The sequence below is a fragment of the Nylanderia fulva genome, unplaced genomic scaffold (genome assembly GCF_048542155.1).
Source record: "Nylanderia fulva isolate GAGA-0341 unplaced genomic scaffold, ASM4854215v1 Scaffold41, whole genome shotgun sequence".
Lineage (NCBI taxonomy): Eukaryota > Metazoa > Arthropoda > Insecta > Hymenoptera > Formicidae > Nylanderia > Nylanderia fulva.
In genome coordinates, this window is record NW_028190488.1 from 1538627 (window position 1) to 1564412 (window position 25786).

At 29.1% G+C, this 25786-nt stretch overlaps 4 protein-coding genes and 1 long non-coding RNA gene across 7 annotated transcripts; 3 read left to right on the forward strand and 2 right to left on the reverse strand.

Annotated features, from left to right (window-relative positions):
* Positions 1-3653: 3653 nt before the first annotated feature.
* On the forward strand, positions 3654-6476 carry Kr-h2 (transmembrane protein 33-containing Krueppel homolog 2). 3 transcript variants are annotated; one of them, XM_029314233.2, is made up of 6 exons: positions 3654-3736; positions 4433-4612; positions 4697-4878; positions 4984-5051; positions 5174-5307; positions 5402-6476. In XM_029314233.2, exons 2-6 carry the CDS (start codon positions 4452-4454, stop codon positions 5613-5615), a joined length of 759 nt encoding a protein of 252 aa, XP_029170066.1. In that variant the 5' UTR covers positions 3654-3736; positions 4433-4451; the 3' UTR covers positions 5616-6476. The 3 variants fall into 3 exon arrangements, with proteins under 3 accessions (XP_029170066.1, XP_029170064.1, XP_029170065.1); XM_029314231.2 differs by having other exon boundaries at positions 3674-3930; XM_029314232.2 differs by lacking the exon at positions 3654-3736 and adding an exon at positions 3974-4182.
* Positions 6477-6568: 92 nt separating this feature from the next.
* RpS3 (ribosomal protein S3) lies at positions 6569-8100 on the reverse strand. Its single transcript, XM_029314234.2, has 4 exons — positions 8015-8100; positions 7206-7528; positions 6917-7104; positions 6569-6788 (listed from the first exon to the last, which is right to left on the reverse strand). The coding sequence occupies exons 1-4, from the start codon at positions 8045-8047 to the stop codon at positions 6604-6606; spliced, it is 729 nt and encodes a 242-aa protein (XP_029170067.1). The 5' UTR covers positions 8048-8100; the 3' UTR covers positions 6569-6603.
* Positions 8101-8417: 317 nt separating this feature from the next.
* Positions 8418-12081, forward strand: LOC114939820 (cathepsin O). Its single transcript, XM_029314249.2, has 7 exons — positions 8418-8673; positions 9564-9702; positions 10209-10444; positions 10886-11031; positions 11157-11207; positions 11395-11663; positions 11753-12081. Exons 1-7 carry the CDS (start codon positions 8491-8493, stop codon positions 11788-11790), a joined length of 1062 nt encoding a protein of 353 aa, XP_029170082.2. The 5' UTR covers positions 8418-8490; the 3' UTR covers positions 11791-12081.
* On the reverse strand, positions 11938-18493 carry vermilion (Tryptophan 2,3-dioxygenase vermilion). Its single transcript, XM_029314247.2, has 7 exons — positions 18205-18493; positions 17246-17406; positions 16695-16903; positions 13880-14236; positions 13449-13698; positions 12909-13002; positions 11938-12565 (listed from the first exon to the last, which is right to left on the reverse strand). Exons 1-7 carry the CDS (start codon positions 18231-18233, stop codon positions 12394-12396), a joined length of 1272 nt encoding a protein of 423 aa, XP_029170080.1. The 5' UTR covers positions 18234-18493; the 3' UTR covers positions 11938-12393.
* LOC146721809 (uncharacterized) lies at positions 16615-18439 on the forward strand. Its single transcript, XR_014925498.1, has 2 exons — positions 16615-16923; positions 18183-18439. It is a non-coding gene; the product is annotated as an uncharacterized LOC146721809 (long non-coding RNA).
* Positions 18494-25786: the final 7293 nt, after the last annotated feature.

A 25786-nucleotide genomic window follows, 5' to 3' on the forward strand; every position in this document is an offset into this window, starting at 1 on the left:
GACACACTTTGCCCCTGGTTCGAGTCCGTGCTAAATTTCGTAGACTTGAACCAAAAGACTTTGCCCCTGGTTCGAGTCCGTGCTAAATTTCGTAGACTCGACCAAAAGACTTTGCCCCTGGTGCAAGTCCAGGCTAAATTCGTTTGACATTACCAACAGACTTTGCCCCTGGTGCGAATCCAGGCTAATTGATCATGAGACCAATTTGAGAGATTTGGCCCCCGTTGTGTGTGTATGTGTGTGTGTGAGAGAGAGAGAGAGAGAGAGAGAGAGAGAGAGAGAATATTTTACATATGCATATATACATATATATAAAATTTATTAAATATAAAAAATATATTTTTTACACATAAAATGTTTTTTTCTTGAAATAATCACAATTTTAAATGTGATTTAACACAGTGTTTAAAAATTTTTTAATTAAATTTTATTAAAGAAAATTACTTGAAATTTTTTACATTAAGAATTTAAAGGCTCCTTATTCTCTTGTAGAAATTTATCACTACGCCAATTAATCACTTATATATATATTTCGAGTATTTAAAATACTATAATATACAGTAATTTAAGTATTCGAAATAAAAGTGATTAATTACTCGAAATAAGTGATAAATTGGCGTTACTAGTAATAAATTTCTATAAGGGTTGAAATAAAGTATAAGAGATAAATAGGCTATATGTGAGCCGTATGCGAAATGTGAGATGTAAAACGCACATTGAAATTTAATTTTTCGATATAACTTTCAAAAATGTACACGAGGTACAAAAAATTAGCTTGGACATTTGTAAGACTTAAAATTGGGATTAATTCTCAATTCTATTAATTAAATTTCGATATAACACACCTTACATCCGCGCACGGCTCACATATAGCCCATTTATTAGTGCAATTTTTAAGTTCCTTATTTTTCAAAGTTCACCTTTTTACGTTATCAAATATTTTTGGTACGTTTTCAAGAATTTTATATTTTTACTTACCGCAGTTTCTTATCCAAATGTAAAATCTTTTATCGCAGTCTATAAAAAATTGAAACAATTTACAATTTTATGATATAATATTATTATTATTACAATTTCTATATATATGCACATCTGTCAAATATCGTGATTTATTTCACATTATTATTATCTATTTTAATAAAAAAAAAACAAAAACACTTGCAACAATCAAAAATAAACCGCCTGCCGCGAACGGAAAATGCCAAGAAAGCACGCAATTTCCGCGAATCTCGTAATTTTTTTGAAAAATCAACAATTTCAACGAAATTGTAAATTCTTCAAATCACTGCACAAGTATAATTCACAATAATAATTTTCAGTAACTACGATAAAAAATCGTATACTGAAAACCGCAAACGAAAGTGCAATGGGAGTAAGAGTAAAGTCTGTGATAAAATTAATTGGCAATAGAAAATTAATAATTTTCAAATAGAAAAATGTTGAAATTACCAAGGATTTACAAATAATAAAGTAAAAATATTAAATAATTTATGTTTTCGAATTTTGCTCGCGGAGAGGATCTTTAAAACAAGATTTTTAGAAGAGAGGACCTTTAAAATATAAACAGGCAAAAACGTTGGAAAAATTAAAGCGCGCGTTTAAACAGATAAACGCAATGAAATAGATACGCAATTGTTTTTACTTATCGCTGTAAGCTCACAAGCTTCTGACGTGCTATACACTTTTATATAATATATACAGGGTGTCCGGTAACTAACGGACCAATGATTAAGGGCGGATTCTCTGGCCAATTTGGAGACGATTTTTCCTTAGCAAAAATGTTGAGAAGTCAATAATTTTCGAGTTATAAGCGATTGAAAAAAATAGGTTTTTTGAAAACTAAACGTTTTGGAGTTAAAAGTCTAACATAATTACATTCTTCAGTTAATTTCAGGTAGAATTTACTATAATAAAATTTTAATTTAAGGCTTAGTTATAAAGATACATAATGACAAAGATTGGAAAGTTGTAAAAAATGATGACCTTTTTCGACATTTTCGCTGAGGAAAAATCGTTCCCAAATTGACCAAAGAATCCATTTGTAATCATTGGTCTGTTAGTTACCGGACACCCTGTATATTGGACAAGAGTTTCGTTTGTTTCAAATTCTCGAGAGTTGAAGTAGGAACATACGAGTATCATATATCGTTTGTGACTTGCCGAATGAAAGCAAGACAGAGAGCGAACGAGATGATGAGCTTAATAGCTCATAATGTTATAAATAAATAAATAAAAAATTATAACCTGACCTACTAGTTATTGAATCTTTTTTTAATAAAATGTTTCATTATTATTATCATCTAAGTCTAAGTCGTTTAATTACTTTTTAGTTTTTTAATAATTAATTTAATTTATTCTAGTCATTTTTATATGAGAAAAATAATATCACGTATACGTTTTATAATGAATTAATATATTTCGGGAACCGAATTATATATTCTTAATAATATAAAAGTGTTCAAAAATTATATTTGACTTTTAATTTTAATTATTTTTTAGCAAAGAGTTCCGAAATCTCTTACACACATAATGGGGATTTTTTTCATCCATATAATTCGCAATTAAGTATATATGTTAATTATTAATTTTAATAAAATAAAAATTAAAATTAAAGGTCAAATATAATTTTTAAACACAAATATATTAAATTAATTATAAAACGTATACCCATGATAGTATTTTTCTCGTACAAAAATAATTAGAGTAAATTAAATTAATCATAAAAGATTAAAAATTAATTAAAGAATTTAAACTTATATTTTATATAATAATAATAAAACATTTTATTACGTCAAACCGTCGTGAAATAATTAAATAAAATTTGCTAGTTACGTCAAAGTCAAGTTTTCTAAGCTTATAAAACATTTTATTAAAAAACAGATTCAATAAATATAAGTACATGTTATATATATACTTATATTTATTGAATCTGTTTTTTTTATAAAATGTTTTATTATTATCATATATAATATAAATTATTTAATTATTTTTTTATTTTTTTATGAGTAATTTAATTTATTCTAGTTATTTTTGTACGAGAAAAATACTATCACGGGTATACGTTTTATAACGAATTAAATATATTTATGTTCAAAAATTATATTTGACCTTTAATTTTAATTTTGTATTTTATTAAAATTAATAATTAACATATATACTTAATTGCGAATTATATGGATGAACAAAATCCCTATTATGTGTGTAAGAGATTTCGGAACTCTTTGCTAAAATAATTAAAATTAAAAGTCAAATATAATTTTTGAACACTTTTATATTATTAAAAATATATAATTCGACTCTCGAAATATATTAATTCATTATAAAACGTATACGTATTAGTATTTTTCACATATTAAAATGATTAGAATAAATTAAATTAATTATTAAAAAACTAAAAATTAATTAAACGACTTAGACTTAGATGATAATAATAATGAAACATTTATTAAAAAATAATTATAATAGGTCAGGTTAATATTTTATTTATTTATTTATTTATAACATCATAAAATTCTGTCCTTTCCGAAATACGCGAACGCTACGAAAAGATAAATCTCGTACATGCCGCCGGACGAGTTCATGAGCATGAGACGCTCTTATCTTGGGAATGTATTAATAGTTACTGCATTGACCACTACTACGATATGGCGCTGAAATCAGTGAGAAATGCTGGTCTCTCCTTCATCCAGACCTTTGGCGATCTGTCTATTAATCTGTGTCCGCACTACATCTGCAGGTGAGAATCGCGAATTGTTTTAACGAGACTCGAGACTCGACCAATGTTGCGGAGGTTCTCGAATCTCGAGCTCGTTAGACACGTAGATGTTCGGAATAGGTGGACCCGCGCAATTATTTACTGGCGTTACTGACGTGTAAGAGAAAATCGTCGCATCGGAATACATCGTGCGTATCGTGCGAAGCTAATTAAGCGTAAGTAATTTCATATGTAAGATTAGGCCCAACAGTTCGCGATGTTATCAAAATGACGATATATAACCCTGGTCACAAATCCGTGCATCGTCGTGTTACGTGTTGTAATAATCGCTGTGTATAAAAAAAAACCGCTTACGCATGCTGTTCTTTCAATGTCTGTAATCGAGTTTCCGCGAATGGACGTCTTTTTTTTAGCTCTCGCGTCGTGGTTTTTTCTGTCGAAAAGGGATAGCTTTCCCGAGGAAAGTGGTAAACTTTCACTTTAGAAACGCATGATGTCATGCATGTATTGCCAATGCACGATGTTTTTTTCTTGTATAATTCTGCGTAGTTTTTGTATCTATTTGCATACGAAATATACAAGTTTTTTTTAGACTGCTCTAAAGAGCTACAAATGCTAATTGAAACAGAGGAGCTACACAAATGTGTTAATATTCTTGTAAAAAAAGCTGTTTCTTTTTTTTACCTTTACTAAGTAGTTTCTTTGCTTTATTTTTAGCTTCAGAACAACACAAAATATGGACAGCACAAGTGCAACGAGCGACTCAACACCACAGGTGGAAAAGGGATGGCCAGCTTTGAAACAGCATATTATAGAAAATAAGATTAAGTTCGGATTGTGGGTTACTAGACTCTTTACCTTAATATTCACCGTTGGTTATATTATTCCTATATTTGGGTTAGTTTTTATTTTCCTGATTTATTAATTAGAATAATATTTTTTAACTCGTGAACTGTGTTAACATATCTTGCTTTCTTTCAGGAATCCTTACAATATATACTATAAAGTATTGATGAATAATGCAGCTACCAGTGCATTACGTCTTCACCAAAGAGTGCCCCGTGTTCAGCTCACTAGGCAATTTTTAGAGACATTATTATTGGAAGATTCATGCCACTACTTGTTTTACTCCTTGATATTTTTGTATGCGGCACCAGTTACACGTATCCTTTTTATATTTATTTTACATGATTTACATTAAACAGTCTCTATTTTTTAAATAATTAATATTTAATAATAACAAGATTTAATCCTTAATCGATATATAGTGGTGCTGACGCCAGTTTTTCTTTTTGCTGTGATGCATATGGCCAGTTATTCTCTTACTTTGCTAGATGTAAGTAAAAAAATTGGTAATCATCTACTTCTTATGTGAGAAAATTATGCATAGTCACATTTTTTGCATAATTTACATAGTGATTAAATGATACAAACTTGTTTGTCATGCTTTCTGTGCAGTGTCTAGGACAGAATAGCTGGTGGGGTGCTCGCCTTTTAATATCTCTGGTGGAATTTCAATCACGAAATATCCTTCGCCTATGCGCTTTGTCGGAAATTATCATCTTGCCATTTACAGTCCTCCTAGTATTTACGTATGTATATTATATAAGATTGCTGTTTTTACTCGATACATTATAATCGTAACTAAGAGATAGTATTATTAAATATATTATCTTTCTATTTTAGGGGACGTGCTGGTCTGTTGACACCTTTCATCTATTATCAGTTCCTGAAACTGCGACTTGCATCGCAAAGAAATCCGTTCACGCGTAATGTATTTTATGAGCTTAGAAACGGATTGAGTTCGGTATCGAAAAAACCGGCGGTACCAGATATAGTTCGAAGAATGATCGATGGTTTGCTGTCTCTGACTCAACAAATGGCACCAGTGCGCCAATAATATTTAGAATATTAAGGTATAAATTTTTTTCTTATTGTCTCAAGACAGATCTCCTAGGGTTCTAGGGTCCACTCAAGCAACACTTTGATGAATTAGTGTTAGCACAAAATGGGTGCCGACATCAAAATCCAAAGTGAATGTATATTGCATAATAATTTGAATCTGTGAAAACAAAACACGTGAACGATTTCTAATTATTAATATAATTATGTTCAGTAATTATTGAATATTAAATAAGAAAATATGATACGTTGTATTAATTATTGTAACTAATTATTATCATTATAGAATTCACTATTTAAAAAATTATATAACTCGGTTAGTAGATTTGGTTGTAGATATCTTCTATATATCTTTTGCAGAATACTTTATATCTATTATTATAGATAAGAACAAAAATATCTATGCACATATACTAACTTTATTAGTTTCAAATATACAAATTTGAAACACGAATTTGTAACAAATAGGTAATGGTACATATAATAGAATTCATAATGTTGATTATTTGTTAGTTATGTTTTCTTTAATCTATAGATTTTATTTTGCACGGTGTTTCTGGTATTATAAACTGTCTAATATGTAAGGTGTACAAGATATAAAATTAATTTTTAATTACAGAATAATCGACTTGCCATCTCTTTGGAATAAGCTTAATTTAATACTTGTCACATGTTTTTGTCAATTGTTCGCCTTCTAGTGTAATTTTGTCTATCTCCAAATTAATATACTTAACCATTTATCACATTTAAAAGTAATTCAAAATGGTTTTGTAAATGAAATTAATTATCAATATGCGAATATGTAGCATATAATTGCAAAACATGGTCAATAAATCTTTCTAAGAAAAATTTAAAGATATTTGAAAAACAAATATTTTTATTTAATACTATATAATTTTTCTTTGAACTTTTCAGATATCAAAACGTTATATTTAAAATAAAAAACACATGTTATTTTCTGTATTAATTTTTTATTCAAATGATCATTACACAGCAAGAGGAGCAGGTTGAGGTATATCTTTCGATGGTTTTACCTCAGAAATTGGGACCGATGGGGGTACTTCTTCCTTTGGTTCCACAATAGATACATAGTCAGGAAGAGGTTTCTTCGGACCACTCTTGCCATTAGGATCCCAAGGAAGCATAATTTTGACTTTAATTCCTAGTACACCTGAAATATAAAAATATATATATTGTAAAATATAAATTTTTGAGTATTTTTAATATCAATAATAAATGATTTCTATAAACATATTACTATTAGTATTAGTTGAAATAGTCATAGTAATATAATCGTACCTTGGCGAAGGAGTACATGTCGAGTGGCGGTGTTCACATACTCATTAGTCGGCTCACCCGAATGAATCATAAGGCCGTCAACAAACTTCATCGATTTTGCTCTTTGACCACGCAGTTTACCACTGACGACGACCTCGCAACCTTTTGCTCCAGATTCCATGATGAAACGCAGAACACCATAGCACGCTCTAAATATAATTGAGATGTTTTATAAAAATTGCAGAAGATATAATTAATAAAATATTATACTATCTAGGCTGCAAATGAACAAATAAGACACTAAATTTACCTTCGTACAGCAAGACCTCCAATCAACTTGTATCGAAGAGACTCTGCTTGCGCAATAGCACACAGACCACGCGTAGCAACTTTTTCAGCATACAACTCAACATTCTGTGGTTCTTTAAAGTTGAATCGCTTTTGCACCACAGACGTCAGTTCCCTAATTCTGCGTCCTTTTTCACCAAGCACACTTTGCGTGTGAGTGGCCAATAAAATAATTTCCGTTCGGTTTGGTGTCACACGGACCTCCACGCCCGAATAGCCATCCTCGGCGAGTTCACGAGTTAAGAACTCGTTCAGCTCAGCTCTGAAGACACCGTCTCCTACAAACTAAAGAAAAAAATATATCTTTCTCCTCCTAATGTCTTTCCAAAATATTTTATGTATAATAATATATATATATATAAAATTATATTTGACAATTATGATATATACTGTTTTTTGTTACAGATTTGACTTTTTTTATATTTCCATTGATTAATCACATTAATGTGTAATGAGGTTAATATAACCTAGTCTACATAACCATGCAATACAATGTAAAAGATATAGAGATTTAAAGACACTATTGAAAAAATCAAAATGCGTCAATTTGATTTAGCGGAATTTTTTATATTTTTTATATTTTTTCCAGAAACTGGCCACGCGGAATGTAAAATCCACGAGAGTGACGCTGAAAGTATCTATGTCATCCACATATTGCAGATATTGCATCCATTAAATATTTGATAAAATATCTTTCTAGCAGCTTCCTGCGTTACGATAATGAGCATATTTTTACATATTTTTTATTATAAACACTTAAAAATCACTAACCTTCCTTTTCTTCGATATAGAACGGTTCTCCATGTTTTACGAAAGGACCGAAATATTCAACTTTAGAGAAGGAACTGGCGAAATTGACCACGAACTAAGCAGTTACTAGATGCGCATATCCAACCTGTACACGTGTACATCTTAAAATTGATTCCGAAATCAAAATAACATTTAACTCACTGATAATCATTTCGGTGAAGATAATTCGATATTTATTTCTAGAAAATAAAATTGATTTAATTATACTACATTTAATTTTGATAACGTAAATCTGAATATTTTTTATCTTTTTACCGATTGGCCAATTTTCTCGTTCGATCAAATATGGCGGAATAGTCCAAGTATTCAAACTCTTATTTGAAGATCTCTAATTACACAATCGTACTAGCTCTGTTAATTAAGTTTATGTCGATATTATGTGACGAGACGGACATCTCGAAACTCTCGAAAGCATTCTACATCGTGCATGAGATGCGATGGAGTGGCGAACTGTGATAGTGATAGTGTTGGTCGTAAGTCTGTGTTTTTTTATGATACCGATTAAAAATGAAGACAAAAATGTCGAGGACGCCAAGTTATTCACCAGTTATGTTGACCAATACAATAAATCATACAAGAATGATTCTGTAGAATATAAAGAGCGATTCGAACTCTTCCAGGTAAACACGATAGAAATCGATTTGTTAAATTTTATTGCAATAATCGCAGATAAACGTATATACACACATTAAATATGAAGGATTAAGTATTAATATATGATATATATTTGTTATAATAATATTTAATAATTTGTTATGACTATATTTATTCTGTATACATAAATTATGTACAATTTTTTAAGCGTTACATGTTCAAGATGTTCTAATTAAATGCATAATTAAGTATAATATTATGAGTCATTAATTCATTTGTTATATGACATGCGCGCGATGCTTTAATTCATATTCTATATCGGAATCAACGGAACGATAAAAAGCGATAAAAATAAAAATGTTAAAGTTGTTTGATTTTAGATATTTTATCACTTTTTTTTTCGTGATATTTACTTCTCAATTATATATCACATCTTTCCGCATCTTTTTATTTTGGAAACTTGATACAAGTTGATTCAAAATGTATCCCAGACAGCACCAAGCCTAAAATTGACGCATAAGATATCATTAAGAAATCTTTAAGACAGCTTTAAGAAATCTTATGATATGATATCCAAAAGACATCTTAAACATATTTTAAAGATATCTTATGCGCCGATTTTGGATTTGATGCTGTCTGCGATATTATTGTAATTATAGTTATTGATATTGTATCAAACATAGACAAAAATATACACAGAAATTAAAAAAAATATAAGCTCTAATATATATGTATGTATTTGTAAGTAAATAATAATTTTCAATTACATTATTTTAACTATATGCATATTTATAGATATACCAAATGTGTTGTGTATTAATTATTTTTTATTTAAAACAATTTTTTTGTATTTATTTTACATATAAATGTAGTCCTTTTTTACGTAATATTAATTACACAATAAAATTAATTGCAGAAATCACTGCGACACATCGAAAAGATGAATAGTTTTCGGACGTCCCAAGAAAGTGCGTATTATGGATTGACGGAATTCTCTGATTTATCTGAAGATGAATTCTTACAACAAACTCTTCTTCCAGATTTACCTTTGCAAGGTAAATATACTATATTGTTTAAGAGCAATTGTGATTAACTTTAAAAGGCGCGAACGTATAATAATAATTCTCTTATAATTTTGATATTTTTTTTAGAGAAAATTGAAATTCTCTACTTGATACTAAATTTCTCTACTTGTTTTATTTTATTAATACTACAACACACAAAAGTTTTAATCTTAAATCTAAGAAATTTTAATTTGTCTTTTAAAATTCAGTTTATATGTTATATTATTTAAATAAATGAACACAAAAATTTGTCGAGAAAAGTCCACAAATAAAGTTGAATCCCAGATAGCATCATGTCCAAAATGTACGCATAAGACATCATTAAAAAATCTTTAAAACATCTTTATAAGAAATCTTATGATATGATATTCCAAAGACATCTTAAAAATATCTTAAAAATGTCTTAATGCGTGCATTTTGGACATGGTGCTATCTGAGATGTGAATATATGTCTAGAATTTCTTCGTTGATACGAATACAGAAATTGTTATAATTAGGTCAAAAACACATGACAGCATCGTATTATCATCAACATTTTACGAACTCATCGGTTCATCGCGTGAAAAGGGTAACGGGCATACCCTCTAAATTCGATTGGCGAGACCAAGGGGTCGTAGGGCAAGTTCAAAACCAGGGGAGTTGTGGTGCGTGTTGGGCATTCAGCACTATCGGGGTGGCCGAATCCATGTACGCCATCAAAAACGGAACTTTGTATCCCTTTAGCGTGCAGGAAGTAGGTCGTTATATTCCTGACACGTTTCTCTGTTTACAGATGAGGGAATTGCTGGAAAGGGCACGTAACCCGTGCAAAATGCAAATTTTCCGAAAATGCCTATATATATGCATATATGTTACAACACGTACAAATAAATTTCATCATCGAATAAATTCGTCATATGTATTGCATATATATCGACTTTTACAGCCGCTCTTTTTTTTATATTGCAGCAGCTCCCTCTATTTTTTAATTTGCAATTTACCGCTTATACGTAGGGAACTAAAGAAAAGTTTTAAGATTTTAAAAAGACTTGCTGTATATAAAATTCTCCGCGATATGCTAAAAGAAATCACTATAATAACAAAATTAGATATTTCTGGACAATTCATTATTTTTTTTAGATCCCTACATATATCAATTTGTCAGCCGAAAGTTTAATTTTTATTTTGTAATCAGATGATCGATTGCATGCCAGGCAGTTATGGATGTGAAGGCGGTCACATATGCAGTTTACTCTCGTGGCTGCTGGTGTCAAAGACCACAATTATGTCCGAGAATTCTTACCCTCTTACATTGCAAACTAGTGCATGTAAATTATCTAAGTAAGTGCATGCAAGTGGCAAGGCTATTTGCTTAGTATAAAAACATGATGTAATCTGTGATCTAAAGATTAATATATAATCGTATTAGTTACACAATAGTTCTTGAGGCTCTAATACTATTTCAGAATTTCTGCAAAAACATCGGGAGCTAAAATAACAAAATTTACATGCGACAAGTAAGTCATTATTATTTAGCTTCAATTATTCATTATCTTTTATGCGTACAGTGCGAATATAAGTATGCACATTCTACTATGTATGTCAATTGTATGATCAATTATATAAATATTAACAATAGCTGTGAAAATTTTTGCACGCTGTATGCGTTCAACATAAGTTTTCGAATAATCGAGTTTGTTACAGCTTTGTGAATGCTGAAAGCGAACTTTTGACACTGCTCGTTACTCATGGACCCGTGGCGGCTGCAGTGAATGCCATATCTTGGCAGAATTATTTAGGCGGTATAATACAATATCACTGCGACGGTTCATTCAAAAATTTAAATCATGCGGTACAGATAGTGGGATATGATATGTCAGGGACTATACCGTATTATATTATTAAAAACTCGTGGGGCTCGATTTTTGGCAACAAAGGTTACATTCACATTGCGATCGGTAAAAATTTATGCGGTAAGGCTAATTACGAATGGATAGCTTGCGTCATTATTGTGCTAATTAATCTGACTATTTCAGCAGATAAATAAATCATATTTTTGCAGGTATAGCTAATCAAGTCTCGTCGCTCGATATTATTTAATCGATCACGATCACAACATCACATTTCCATTTTTAAGGAAATAGATCGAGAAGCTAAGGAACAATTAAATATATATAATAGTATATACTATATATATCTCCTTTTTATAGAAAGTATTATGAACAAAAAATATCATAAGACTGTAACTTAATAATAAAATGCTTTATTAGGTGCTTTAAGGCAGTAATACATATATTATATTTTCTATACAGATATTTGTAGATATAATGCAGTAGGTAATGTAAAACTTATTAAATATATATACTTATTTAAATAAAGGCTGATCCAAGAGTAAAATTCAATTTTTCCAGTAGTGAATAGTTGCAATTAATTTATAAATAATTATTCCCGATTTTTCCCGATTTTTTCCTTTTAATCTTACATTATAAATTCATTTTGAATTGCACAGTATATTGAAAATCTTTTCAACAAATTTTCAGATATCTAGTAATTCAATATTCTCTATATTACGTTAAAAATTAAAAATCTTCGATTAATTGTTATATGCATTAAGTGCATTTGCATTGACTACTATATTAAGAAAATAAAAACTCTTTTCGTTAGAATTTTTTATGAAGTCTGCTGTGTCGTGCGTAGAATAATTTAGGAGTTTCTCTCTAAGACTCCCGATTTATTTTGATACTCTTCCGAATTCCAACCGTTCCAAGCAATTGATAATTTTATCTTCATTTGCTTCGTCAGTGGTGGGATCATATGACGAGGTACCAGGAATGTTGATAAGTTGAAAAGATCGAGGAAGACCTTATATCTATCGCTGTTTAACGTATAAAAGAAACAAATAGCTTGTTATTCAAGTCTATCTTCATTTGCAAACATGATTTGTAAACGTAAAAAATGTGACATATTTATATATTTCTTTAAAGTAACATGTTGAATAACCAATTTGTTAAAAGTTATTCATAAATAACTTTTATCAAACAAATTTTATATTTTATTTATTAATTTATGATGTAAAATTTGCACCGATAATACACGCTATTGCGTGTTCGCGATAAATAATAAGAAGCGTTGTGTATTGCATTCGCAATATTAACAATATGTCAATATTTTTTTTACTAAATAAATTATTATTTATGAAATTAATTGAAGTAAAATACCTTAGCGTGGATTTCAAATATTGATAACCAGAAGAGCCACCAGTGCCCAATTGTTGAGATCCGATCATTCTTTGTACCATGATAACGTGATTATCTGATAACACAAATTACATTCTTTTCATGTGTATAAACGGATAAGATTACGATTGGACGATGTAATGTTAGCATACTTATATGCAGTAGCATGTCCATAATTTAAAGATTAACAACGTGTTACATAACGAAAAAAAAATATTATAAGATATTATATTTTGTTTAATTTGTTATTCCGTGTGTTAATCATCGTTTTGAAATTATAAGTGATAAGGAGAAATTAAAAAATATCAAATGTAAATATAAATAACAAGATTTTAAAAAAGTGAAGAAAGACAGAAGTTGTAGCAAAATTCAATTTAAGATGAAATTATAAGAAAGAATGGCGATTTATAATGAAACTTTTACAAGAGAAAAATTTGAAATATAAATTAAAGAATTCAGAAATAAAAATGAGATGTGTAATCTCGCGCGACGTTTTATAATACGTAATGAGCACTTTCTTACATCTCCATTTCGTGATTAGTGAATCGATATCCATTAATGCTATGAGAATTTGGTGCGGCTGACTGAATCGCGGCTCGTCCCGATACAGAGTGATCATTATTGCTCCTTGAAGGGCACTGTATTCAAATCTACGTTCCCCACGTGACACGAGAGCATTGTGGAGTGATTTGTTGAAGATGGTTTCGAAAATTGCTTGTCGCGAGTGCATATTAGCCAATAAATAGTCTTTGATTTGCTTCTTTGGTTGTTTCTGAAATTAAAAAACAAAATTGTTCGTACATATTATTATTGGCTTATCTGCAAAGAGTTTTTGATTTTAAAATTATTTCGTAATATGTCGTATCAGTTATCAGAATTATTTCTAAGAAAAGCTCCAAAATTGTTAGAATAATAATTCGACAATATACATTACAGAATTGATTAGACATTACGTGTGCGGCTTGTTCTTGTTCGGTCAGCATCTTCTCCACCGATCGTTTGTACTTTCCCCAAAAATCGAAATCATGAGTCTCAAGTCCTGGTGTTCTACTTAACCATCTTTGAACCAAAATACTGAGACTATGCTCCTTTTCTGACCGCTCAATTGCCTCGATAGCTTTAGGATCACTCCCGAAGACCCTTCTGTAACTCTGATTTTTGACTCTATGCTCTTGTTTCACGCCCAGTTTGTTCTCCAATAAACGGAATTGCAATGATTGGAAACCTGACGCTGGACACAAGTAATCTCGAAATGCCATGAAATCCAACGGTGTCATTGTTTCCAAAATTGTCACTTGATCCACTAATAGCTACAAATTAAAATATTTGTTTATAAATCATTATCATTACACAGTTTGCATTTTATATAACAAAACGAGCAAAAATGACAATGATGACAAGTCAAAACTATCTGAGAAATATGTTCATATAATTTTATTTTGTGCAAAAATTATTTCTGCATTTAATCGGGATTCTATTGATTAAATGCGCGCGTTTAAGATTAACAAATTTAGTAAGAAAAAAAAGTTTCTCTATTATAAAAAAAACATACAATTAAATAAAACTGGCAAAGTGAGTTTTGTAAGTACGAAGGGACGTGCTTAACACGTTCTCATTGATTTGTCAACGACCGCGTTCGCATTTCTATGGGTACCAGCGTAAATAAAGGGTGCATATAACTACATGCATCTTTAACATGGTGCATTATACAGGATGCACTAGACAATGAACAAATGTAATCGTATTCTTTAAGACGTGTAAGAAGATGATTGTTCTTACAAATAATTTTATCGATTAATTAAGTTCTTATAATTTGTAAGTTTTTGTGAATTAATACATTCATACAAATATTTTGTATGTGTACAATCATGGATAGTTTATCAGATTTACACTTTTAGAACATGTTATTGAGAACTTGTGTGTGATAAATATCTAGAATTGATCTCATTTCAATTGTAATTCTGTCTTAAGATATTTGATATTATATGTTCTCAAGCGTATCGAGAACGCTCTTGAAGAGGCGTTTTGTTGAACCTAAATAAGAAAAAATTGACCACACCTTCGTTCTGCGGTATATTGAAATAGAGTAACGAGTTTGTTACCTAACGTAACTTTTTTCTCTTCTCTCTTTATCAAATGTAAACAAGTGGCTGGTATCGCATGTCGTGTAGGGATATTATTTTACTTAACTATCACTGTGGTTCCCACATTCTTATTCATGATGCCTAAATCGAGAGAAAAAAATATACCTTATGCCTTAAATGTGCGAAGCATGAGATGGCATTATTAACATTTTATTTTCTCTGTTTATAATATGTGATAAATTAAAAGGCCAACTTAACGAGCTAATAAGGTGTTAATTAAATTTTTTATTATACGTCATGAAGTAATATTATAATGATAAACGTTTCGACTGTACGACAGTCTTTTTCAATACCATTATCGCTTTGCTAATATGTCAAAGAATTAAATCATTTGGTAAGACTGAACTTATTATAAATATAAATTCTATAGACTTATAATGTGAAAAAACGCAGTATAAAATTCATGCTTGTTGGCTTGAGTTAAAGCGCCTAATCTCAAACATCAGATTTCTGTAATTCATGATGTTATAATATCTCGAACATCAGATTTCTGTAATTCATGATGTTATAATATGTAATACGATCTTTGTCGAGACGATAAAACTTCTTTAAAATATTTCTTTGTAAATAACATTATCAACAATGTGTACTTTTTAAGAAGCAAAATCAATATCTGTCTTCACAGATTTTGCTTCTTAAAAAGTACACATTGTTGATAATGTTATTTACAAAGAAATATTTTAAAGAAGTTTTATCGTCTCGACAAAGATCGTATTATAAGCAAAATCAATATCTGTCTTCACAGATATTGCTAGTATAAGCAAAATCAATATCTGTCTTCACAGATATTGATTTTGCTTCTTAAAAAGTACACATTGTTGATAATGTTATTTACAAAGAAATATTTTAAAGAAGTTTTATCGTCTCGACAAAGATCGTATTACATATTATAACATCATGAATTACAGAAATCTGATGTTCGAGATTAGGCGCTTTAACTCAAGTCAACAAGCATGAATTTTATACTGCGTTTTTTCACATTATAAGTCTATAAAATTTATATTTATAATAAGTTCGGTCTTACCAAATGATTTAATTCTTTGACATATTAGCAAAGCGATAATGGTATTGAAAAAGACTGTCGTACAGTCGAAACGTTTATCATTGTAATATTACTTCATGACGTATAATAAAAAATTTAATTAACACCTTATTAGCTTGTTAAGTTGGCCTTTTAATTTATCACATATTTTAATTTTATACGAGCCGAAGTTTATTTTGCATTATATATATATTCTCTGTTTATATTTGCCTATTTTTGTAGATTATTACGTTTACAATTTAGATTTACAAGCACCATACCATGCAGTTACAAATATTATATTAGTATTATTGTAGATATGTTTTTAAAACATGCAAAACGATACAAGTGTCGTGACAGTAAATAGCTTTGTCTGATGACACAGAAAAATTAAATTATGCTGAAGGGACGTGTAGACTATTCTGAGCTAATCGGCTTATAATTAAGGGCCGTTCACAGCTCATCACTGTTATTGTAAAAGTGAGTTTATTAGTACACATTTAATTAGTTATTATTTCCTAATTACATTAAATTGTTAGATATAAAATTATATTTTATATTTTGCAATAATTTTTTTCAAAATAATTTGCTTTTAAAACGTACTTTTAGGATGAGTACAATGCGACTTAATCGCTTCAGAATCTCCAGAGTTTTCGATTCGTTCAAAATATGAGAAACTCCATTATCCTGTTTGGCAGTCGAGTGATTACTGGAAGATTTATTGGATGCATCATAATTATTGGATTCGGAACTGAAGAGCGTCCTGACGGAATCAACCTCGAAAATAATTTGTTTGAACCAAAGCTCGTAGGCTACAACAATCGAAATGAATGTAAGCAATTTTTATATATTATATTTCATATAAGTATTTCATAAAATTATTTTACCAAAATTAACAATTTGATAATATTTTTTTTTTCAAAATGTCACTTTTTAATCTAATGAAAAAACATCTTATTAAGTAAGTAATTGAGACAATATTCTTGAAAAAACTGTTTACTATCAAAATAAAATTTACGCAGAATATAATGAAGCGATTGAGCAATTAATTAATTTAATATTATATGTTGTTGAGTTTTCAATACTTTTTTTATCAACATGGAAGAAATAAAAGATATCTATAAAAATTATTATTAAAAATTGTTAATTAATACCTTGATGAGTGACAATAAAGAGATGTTCATCGTGAACCTCATCGCTATACTCAGTACTGAGAAGTCTTTGTGCAGACAAGATCTTGTCTAAACACAAATATTCGCCGTACAGCTTCACTGGTCCTTGATTTAATTTGTCCTTGTCTTGATCATGATCTTGCCTTCAAAAGACATTTGCTATTATCACTTTTTGTTGTATAAGATCGTATTATAAAAAGAAAAAATAATATGCATTATCAAATCGAATGTTGTTGACGTTAGAGCTTAACGTAATCCGCTTTGACAAACGTTGCGAAACGCTTTTATCATTTAAAAATATAGATTTGAAAAGATGATAAAAATAATGCAAAATATGCTGGATTCAAATGTGTTTGTAGTTTGTCTTAAAAACATTTAATAACAAATATTTCTTAATAATGCAGCAAATATTTTTTTATTATATCAGAAAATAGTGAATATTGAATTAAAGAATTAGAATAACTTTGATCAAAATCTTGATTATTTATAATTTATTTAATTTTCAAATAATGTTTGCATTTGATTAAAATAGTATTTTATTAATATATACTTAAAATTATTATAATATATAATTAAAATAATATATACATAATAGTAAATTAATATAATACATTTTTTATTATATAACATATAGGGAAAAAAGAATGAATGATACAATTAGCAAAACATCTAGCGTTGATACAGATTAACAAAACACCTAGCATTTTTTATAACAGTATGTAACTGATGCAATTTTATCAATTAAATTAATCATTGATTAATCAGAATTTGATGAAAGTAGCTTTTAGAGAAAACTTTTGGAAGTAAGCATGTTTATTTGATACTAATTCTATTCGTGATAATAATTTTCAAGCAACCTTTTTTTGCGATTCTCATGATAAATGATATAGCAATATTCTTTTATATTTAAATATTTCAGATTAAAAGAGTGTTTTACTTACGCAATATCGTCTGATAATGGACAAGCCATCTTTGAGATATGTTTTCTCTTTGATGTAAAAAGTGGTTAAAGAAAAATTTTATGACAAGATGTCTTTGATGATTTTTGTTTTTTAAAATAAATAGAATAATTGCTCTAAAATAAAATAAGGATTATAAATTAAAATTTTTTCCGCCGCGGAAAGTCAACGTGTTGAGATTTTTGGAATGTAACTTATCACGAGGCACCACACGCGACACACGTTGTCGAAGAGATGGGTGACGCGCGACTAACGTTCGATTGGCCAAAGGCTGCTCAGAAACTTCCAACTTACTGCAATGTTGCAATATCGAAAAGATATTAATGACATGGCCTCGCGATAACTATAATGTTGTCATTCTATTATACCTAATTTTAATTGACTTATTACATTATAAGAATCTTCGAAAAAAATAAACTTAGAATTAATTTTGCTTTTGATAATACACGAAAAAATAGTTTTGCTTTTATTTATTGTAAACAATAATAAAAATCGTTTCGCTTCAGTACATAAGTATAATTAATTATTACGTAGAGATTATTTAAATAAAAAAATTTAAAAGCTAGAATAAAAAATTAACGAATTGCCTCTCTTCACCCCTAATCAATGATTTTTCTTCATGCGTTGTCGATACATTGTTATCCGTTGCAGGATCCTATAATGTCGATTGCAAGAATTCCTTCTAATTTTTCCTCTTTACGACAGATATCGGATCATGTATATTATTCAATTGAGAGTGACAAAATTATTATAAAAGCAACATTATTTTTCAAATACGCAAAAGAAGGTATTTCAAAAAAATGTTATAAAAAAATCTCAAGAATATTAAATATATTGTGGTAAATTATTGTTAATTTTTTATTTTTAATTATTGAACAATATGATTTTTATCATTAATTATATGATAAATAAATAAAAATGAAACATATGATATAAGTAATAGTAATTATATAGAAACACACATGCTTGTTAAAATATCAGATTATTGTAAAAATCACGCTTGCAATATTATGCGTCCTAAAATTATAAACAAAAAATATGTACATATAATTGCAATAATATATATGATAGAAATTATTTCTTTTTCTCTCTTTCTCGCGCGTGCGCTCAAATAATAAGTGTAATGACTATTAATAATAATTACAATAAACATGATGATACCGGATAACAATGAAACCCGTCCATCATGCGCGTTTAATCTCTCACCGGATATGCAATTTCCGGAAATTTTGATAATTTCACATCACTGATTAATTTTCTTCGCTGTCAGAACGCTGCTCTTGTTCAGTATTCACTATTTTCATTAATTTCAACTGCATATTATCAGACAATCTAATACATCTAAAGTGAAATTATAACTTCAAGACTTTTCATTTCTACGATGTTGAAAAATTAAACATTAAAAAGCAAAGAAGTTCTATTTGAGAAATGCAGACATTACATATTAATATATTTCTAAAATTAATATTTTTAATTAAAAACATTATTTTTTGAGTTTTGAGATCTCTATGACCTTATTTATGAATTTTAAATAAGTGTCAATTATCCATATGTATAAGAATAATAATATTCTGTATTCAAAGGTTCCAAGTAAACGAGTCATTTAATTTTGTTTTACTGTTTATAATGTTCCAACTCCATGTTATAAACAAGATAGACTAATTGATTTATAATAAAATGGAAAATTTTGAAAATTTAACATTAAACAATTGCTCATAGATTTCTCTCAAAACTAAATTCGAACAATTTGATTTGTAATTTACTAATAAAAGAAAATTGAAAATAATACACGTATAAATAGTATTAGACTTTTTTTCGTCATAGATAAAATTTCCTGATTTTATACGAATAAACTGTATACTAGTAAGAAATCTTACTACTTATATAATCTATACATTTTTCATATTTTTAATATATGTATTTCAATTATCATATAAATTATTGTAATTGTGTTATCTGTTGTATTGAAATACTTTTTCTGTTGCATTGTGAGTTGAAGTTACAAACAAAAAAAGTGCGAGTATAATTATACAGATTACGTCAATACAAATCATCTTTTGTCATTAAATTAATGATTCCCTCAAGTAAAAAAACTAAAAAAATCAAGTAAAAAACCTAAAATAAAAAGTATCAGTGTTTATTAAAATAATACTAAGTCATTAAAATAATACTGAGTTTTAGTTATAATAAATTAAAATTAATTATACATAGATTACGTCAATACAAATCATCTTTTGTTATTAAATTAATGATTCCCTTAAGTAAAAAAACTAAAAAATCAAAAACCTGAAATAAAAAGTATCAGTATTTATTAAAATAATACTGAGTTTTAGTTATAATAAAGTAAAATTAATTATACATAAATATCTCTTATTTCGTATCTCACTACATTTTAATTTGCAAATTATTTTTAGGTATTTTGTACATGATATATATTTCATTAAAAAGCCGGAACTGTCATTTGAGAATATCTTTGATTACATTACGACTCTAGTTTACGTAATTGTGTTTGTCCCACTAAGAAGTGTGTGCTTGGTCATAATTACCGTGAACCAGGCATTATATTCATATCAAACGTATTTATCGCTAATTTCTAATATTTCGCCTAACGATCGCGCGTCGTTAAATTGCAACCTCTAGTATCTCGCATAGTGATCTTTTGAAGCGAGTCGGCACACGCGGAAGTTCGAGTGAGCTTTATAATTGCCGTAATACATTCAGCACTTGTCATTAGAGAAACGAAATGATATTGAGACAGACGTGACCTTCGAGTAATCATTAACATTGAGCTTAATATCTTCTGCGTTTCATTATGTGTTTTTCTCGTCTTCTCGCATTTGCGACACACGATAGTTTCTTGACTGCAATTTGCATAAATTAATACCTGGTCTCCTATCCTGGTTTTCCTGTTTAGCGTTCATTATTACATTTTCTCTTAAGAAACGGACGGAGGTCTGTCTCTGTAACAGTTTCATATAAGTAACAATTTCATATACAAAGAGAAAGAGACATAGCCTACTTTAAATAGCACAAAAACAAAAACTTATAATATTATTCACGTTTCTGCGAGAAAAAATATATATAGTAGCGATAAAATATGTGGCAAAAATTTAAAGTTTGTATAAATTATCTTTTAAAATCAGTACATAAAAAATAATAACATAACAAGATTGCATGGTGATAATTGGGGTAAACAATGTATCAAGATGAAAGTGCGTGGTTAAGAGTCTGAATTACAATGTTGAGATTAAAATAATGATGATTTATTTTGCAGCACGCTTATAGTATGTGTACATATGTACGTATAAAATTTAGCCAATTAAATTTTTTTCTCGAGTGGTTGCTTGTACAACCGTATCTGCGAAATTTTCTCAGAAAGAGAGTTCGTTCTGTCGCAATCGAGTGTAATGACGTAAAATGAAGATAATGCACCGGCTGATTATTTGCTAGCAGCTTCGTTACTTTATGCCTATTGGGTCGGGTCGACGCATTGAATCACGCGGAATCCGTTTTATGGATTAAAGAAAGAACTCGGGAAAAAAAGTCGCGCTCTCGTATACGCGGTCTTTCCTTCTTCTCACGATTACGATAACCTACTTTTCGCAATAGTTTGTTGTATCGCGGATAGCGAACCTGCTCTTTCCAGTATCCCGTCATCTTCGATCGGGTAGAAGGTTATCTCAAGGGAGAGGATAAAGCGCATGTATATACATATATATATACATTCATACAAACATATATGTTCGTATATAAAAGGGTTGTAGAATGATGAGAGAGACGAAAAATTCTACGCCAGAGATGCGCTTGTGAATTGATGCAATAAGTATCCAACATTATCCATCTTGGACATATCTAATTGCCGTTATGCGGTGTTCATTAATTGCGACCGGAAAAAACATTTCACAATGCAACCAGAGATCCCCGGTGCATCTCCTATATACATGCGTTTATTTTGGCTTCAGCACATTTTGCATGGCGATCGTATTTCCTTCCTCGATTGCACTTGTAATCAGTCAAACGCGAACATCACGTTTCTTCTTTGACAGATTTCGCGATAAAAAATTCATATTCGCTATCTATATTTCGTGGAAGTATTATTGCGGAAATTATTAAAACTTAAATCTACGAGAAAAGCGATAAAAATAAATCTGAATATCTTCAAACAATATATTCATATCCTCTGGCTAATATGCAGCCAAGAATATTTATTACATGTTTACATATTTTAACGCTTTTTATTTTTTTTTTTTATGACTTTTTATACCCCTCTTTGAGAGAAGTAGCTGTAATTTCTGTTACGTTCGCGACGTGACGTAATATAAATTGATTAAAATTAAAATAACACTATCTTGTTTATAAGACTTAATTCAAGGCAAAGATGTATACTTAACAAGATTTAATTATTCGCGAAAGTGTTATGCTCGAGGGGAAATGTTGCTCTTATGAATGGCAAACGAGATCTGAACTTCTTAGATCCTCGAGATGAATTTTCGCGTTTAAAAGAAGGATGAATCATCTTCAAAGTATAAAACAAGGTATTAATAACGAAAATTAAGAAGAAAATTTGACATTTGGATAATGGTCGATAATTATAAGAAAAAATTGATTGTAATTAATTTTTGAACACAAATATAAAATTAGGGAATATTTATATTGCTTAAAAAACAGATTGCTCGTTAAAAAAATATAGTTTTTAAAAGTTGAGATAAAAGATTGCCGTACATAACAAATCTCGCCAAAATGGAAAATCAAGAAGCAAACTAAGATGGTGGCTCTTCCTGTGATGAACAGATTGCTGTGAAATTTAGAGAATCGTATCTCGCAAAGAATAATATATGTGCTGTATATATATGCTGTATATATATGCTGTATAATATATTAAGCGATATCGACATTGATCGTGACAAATCGATGTAGTAAGCAGAACATATTTGACGCTATTGCGGAAGCATGTGAGAAGTTGGTTAATGAAATACCATTCACTATTTACTACGATTATTCCTCTTATCTTGATAACTCCTCTGATCTTTGACCGCGAACCTTTATAAGAAATTCTATGGACTGCCTTATGTAATGTTTGTGGAAATTTATATGTACACATGAATATGTGTAAGTATATATCTTTGATTTGTATATAGTTATTTAATTAATTATATTTAGAGTCAAAGATTTTAAATATAAAAATAATTTCTTGCATTTTATTTTGTATTTTATTTTTATCTTTTATTTCTTGTACTTTTTATTTATATGTGTTTATACATATTTCACTAATACATTAGTATATTATACTGGTATCACTGTTATGTTGAGTTTATATAATAATACTATCTTTTTTATAAATATAGTATGTGTTTATATAAAAGCAAAGACTATTTTAAATACTGACATGCAAATAATTCTATCTTTTCAATGTTAGCCTCAAACTTGTTTGTTTGAATGTAATGATTTATGCTGTTGGTTATTATTTAGTATTTATTATTGCAGTAAATATTATATCAAGCATACTATATACAGTTGAATTATAAATCAGAAGGAATATTGTTACAAAATAACTACATAAATGAGTCAAATAGCGAGTTTATGTTTTTGACTGAATGTTATAATGACTGAATTAATTCAGAACGAGATATATTGCTGCAAATTAACGTTATATAAAAAGTAGTTAAATTTTTAAATCTATATACTCTATTATACATACATACATACATATACACGAATTTGAATTTATACACTCTGTATAACTATATCGAAAGTGAGATATTTAATAGTGAAAATGTGCGTCCCTCGAAAAATATATATTTTACGAGATTTTTCCATTTTCTCTCTCCTAGTAGTCGAGTCATCACTGAATCGTCGATAATGCACGAAATCATTATTTATTCATATATAGTTCCCATGCGTTTCCGTACATGTGCGATGTAAATGTTACATCTCGCAGCGACTATTACGATGCAATAAATGGGGCCTTGATCATCCAGTAAATTGTGTTTGCAATGCTCCCTAATAGTATCATAATTAACATTATGCCAATTTACACGTAAACAATTATTACCATCATATAATGAATATATGTAACATGTGCGGGCGCATATGTATGCGTTTCGCGAAACGTATGTTGAGATACCTTTTCGCCGGTCGTGAGATGCGTCATGCAAATATTGCATTGCTAGCATATGTAGAATAATGCACGACGCATATATGTATGTATATGTTGTCGCGATCCTCAATTTCCATGAAGTTGAATGTGACATTCGGCGACCAGGTCAACTCTCGCCAGACGGCTTTTCGCTTTCTTGTATCTTTTTCTTTCAAATACCGCGTATATGCCAGCCCTATTTTTAGATGTGCCCCAAAAACGAGGAGTCGCCTCTTTTCCTTGAATTAGTCACAGGTAGTCGGCATTCCTATATTCCTGCGTTTCTATATGTCGCGATAGTCCTTGGATCTGAGAGTAATAGAAAGATTTTATATCTCTCAGAGTTATATCATTAACATTTGCTAATTTTCTCAGGAAATATATAACTTTGTTTACTCTTAAAAGTCATGTTTATCTTTAACAACAGATTTTTTTCACTACAAGTAACATATTTTTAATATTAACAAAGAGAATGTTTAATATATATGTTTAATATATTTGATTAATCTTTACACAATTTTATTTTTAATTCGAATAAGTCTCTGTATTATGTAATAATTGTTTAAAGTTCTTGAGACTAAATGAAAGTTTAACAGTATAATACAGCTTTGTTGTACTGTTCATTTTATTAAAAGAAGGAAACTAAAAACATACATACATAAAATATGTAAATTAAAAAAAAGTTCAATATATGCCATGTTTTTATTTTTTATCTATTATGTATATTTTGGAAATTATTGGAAATCTTTATCTTAAAATTTTTTTATTTGTATTTGATTACAAGTGCAGTAGTGAAATTGAGACCGATAATTAAGTTTTGATAACGCGAATATCCTCTGTGATCATATGTTACTAATGAGCAAGCAAAATAATTATTCTTAACATGATAAAAGCAATAAATTAAAAGAGAAACGCATTGAAAATGTCGCATTATTGCTTACGAGAAAATTTAAACACAACTGCATTTATTAATGTTGCATATTATAACTGATGAAAAATATATTTTCATTGCTCTAATTGTGGCTTGATTAAAACACGTACACATAACATTGATATAATAAACATTACAGAATAAAAAAATTATGAAATTTGTGAATTTTTAAATAATTATGCATTACACAACAATAAGATTAGCATGTTACGTGTTATATTATGCATATAATTATAATTATTATTCATTCAATTTTATTTTAGCGATTTAATTAATTATTCATAAATGTGCTTTGCCTTGACACTGAAATTTTTCGACACATACCTATGTTTCGTTGTATCTTTTTTTCAAGCAAAGTATGTAATATATATCGATAAATTGCTGGTTGAAATGTTACATCATTACGAATGATCGGAGCAATCGTTAATCGGAAATCCGTGCTACCATTTTTAGTCAATCGAGAGGTCAGCCGGTTGACCCTATCGTTGGCATTCACG

Bases quoted from the DNA above. Each gene is read 5' to 3' on its own strand.
- Kr-h2 (XM_029314233.2), top strand. From the start codon at position 4,452: ATGGACAGCACAAGTGCAACGAGCGACTCAACACCACAGGTGGAAAAG. The intron at 4,613-4,696 runs GTTAGTTTTTAT...GCTTTCTTTCAG, and splicing joins TATATTATTCCTATATTTGG to GAATCCTTACAATATATACT. The intron at 5,052-5,173 runs GTAAGTAAAAAA...CTTTCTGTGCAG, and splicing joins ATTCTCTTACTTTGCTAGAT to TGTCTAGGACAGAATAGCTG.
- vermilion (XM_029314247.2), bottom strand. From the start codon at position 18,233: ATGGCTTGTCCATTATCAGACGATATTGC. The intron at 17,407-18,204 runs GTAAGTAAAACA...TGTCTTTTGAAG, and splicing joins CCATTATCAGACGATATTGC to GCAAGATCATGATCAAGACA. The intron at 12,566-12,908 runs GTATTTTACTTC...TACGTTAAACAG, and splicing joins TATTTGAAATCCACGCTAAG to CGATAGATATAAGGTCTTCC.
- LOC114939820 (XM_029314249.2), top strand. From the start codon at position 8,491: ATGGAGTGGCGAACTGTGATAGTGATAGTGTTGGTCGTAAGTCTGTGT. The intron at 8,674-9,563 runs GTAAACACGATA...AATTAATTGCAG, and splicing joins AGCGATTCGAACTCTTCCAG to AAATCACTGCGACACATCGA. The intron at 10,445-10,885 runs GTAGGTCGTTAT...TTTTGTAATCAG, and splicing joins ATCCCTTTAGCGTGCAGGAA to ATGATCGATTGCATGCCAGG.
- RpS3 (XM_029314234.2), bottom strand. From the start codon at position 8,047: ATGGAGAACCGTTCTATATCGAAGAAAAGGAAG. The intron at 7,529-8,014 runs GTTAGTGATTTT...TTTTTTCTTTAG, and splicing joins CTATATCGAAGAAAAGGAAG to TTTGTAGGAGACGGTGTCTT. The intron at 6,789-6,916 runs GTACGATTATAT...TTTATATTTCAG, and splicing joins ACATGTACTCCTTCGCCAAG to GTGTACTAGGAATTAAAGTC.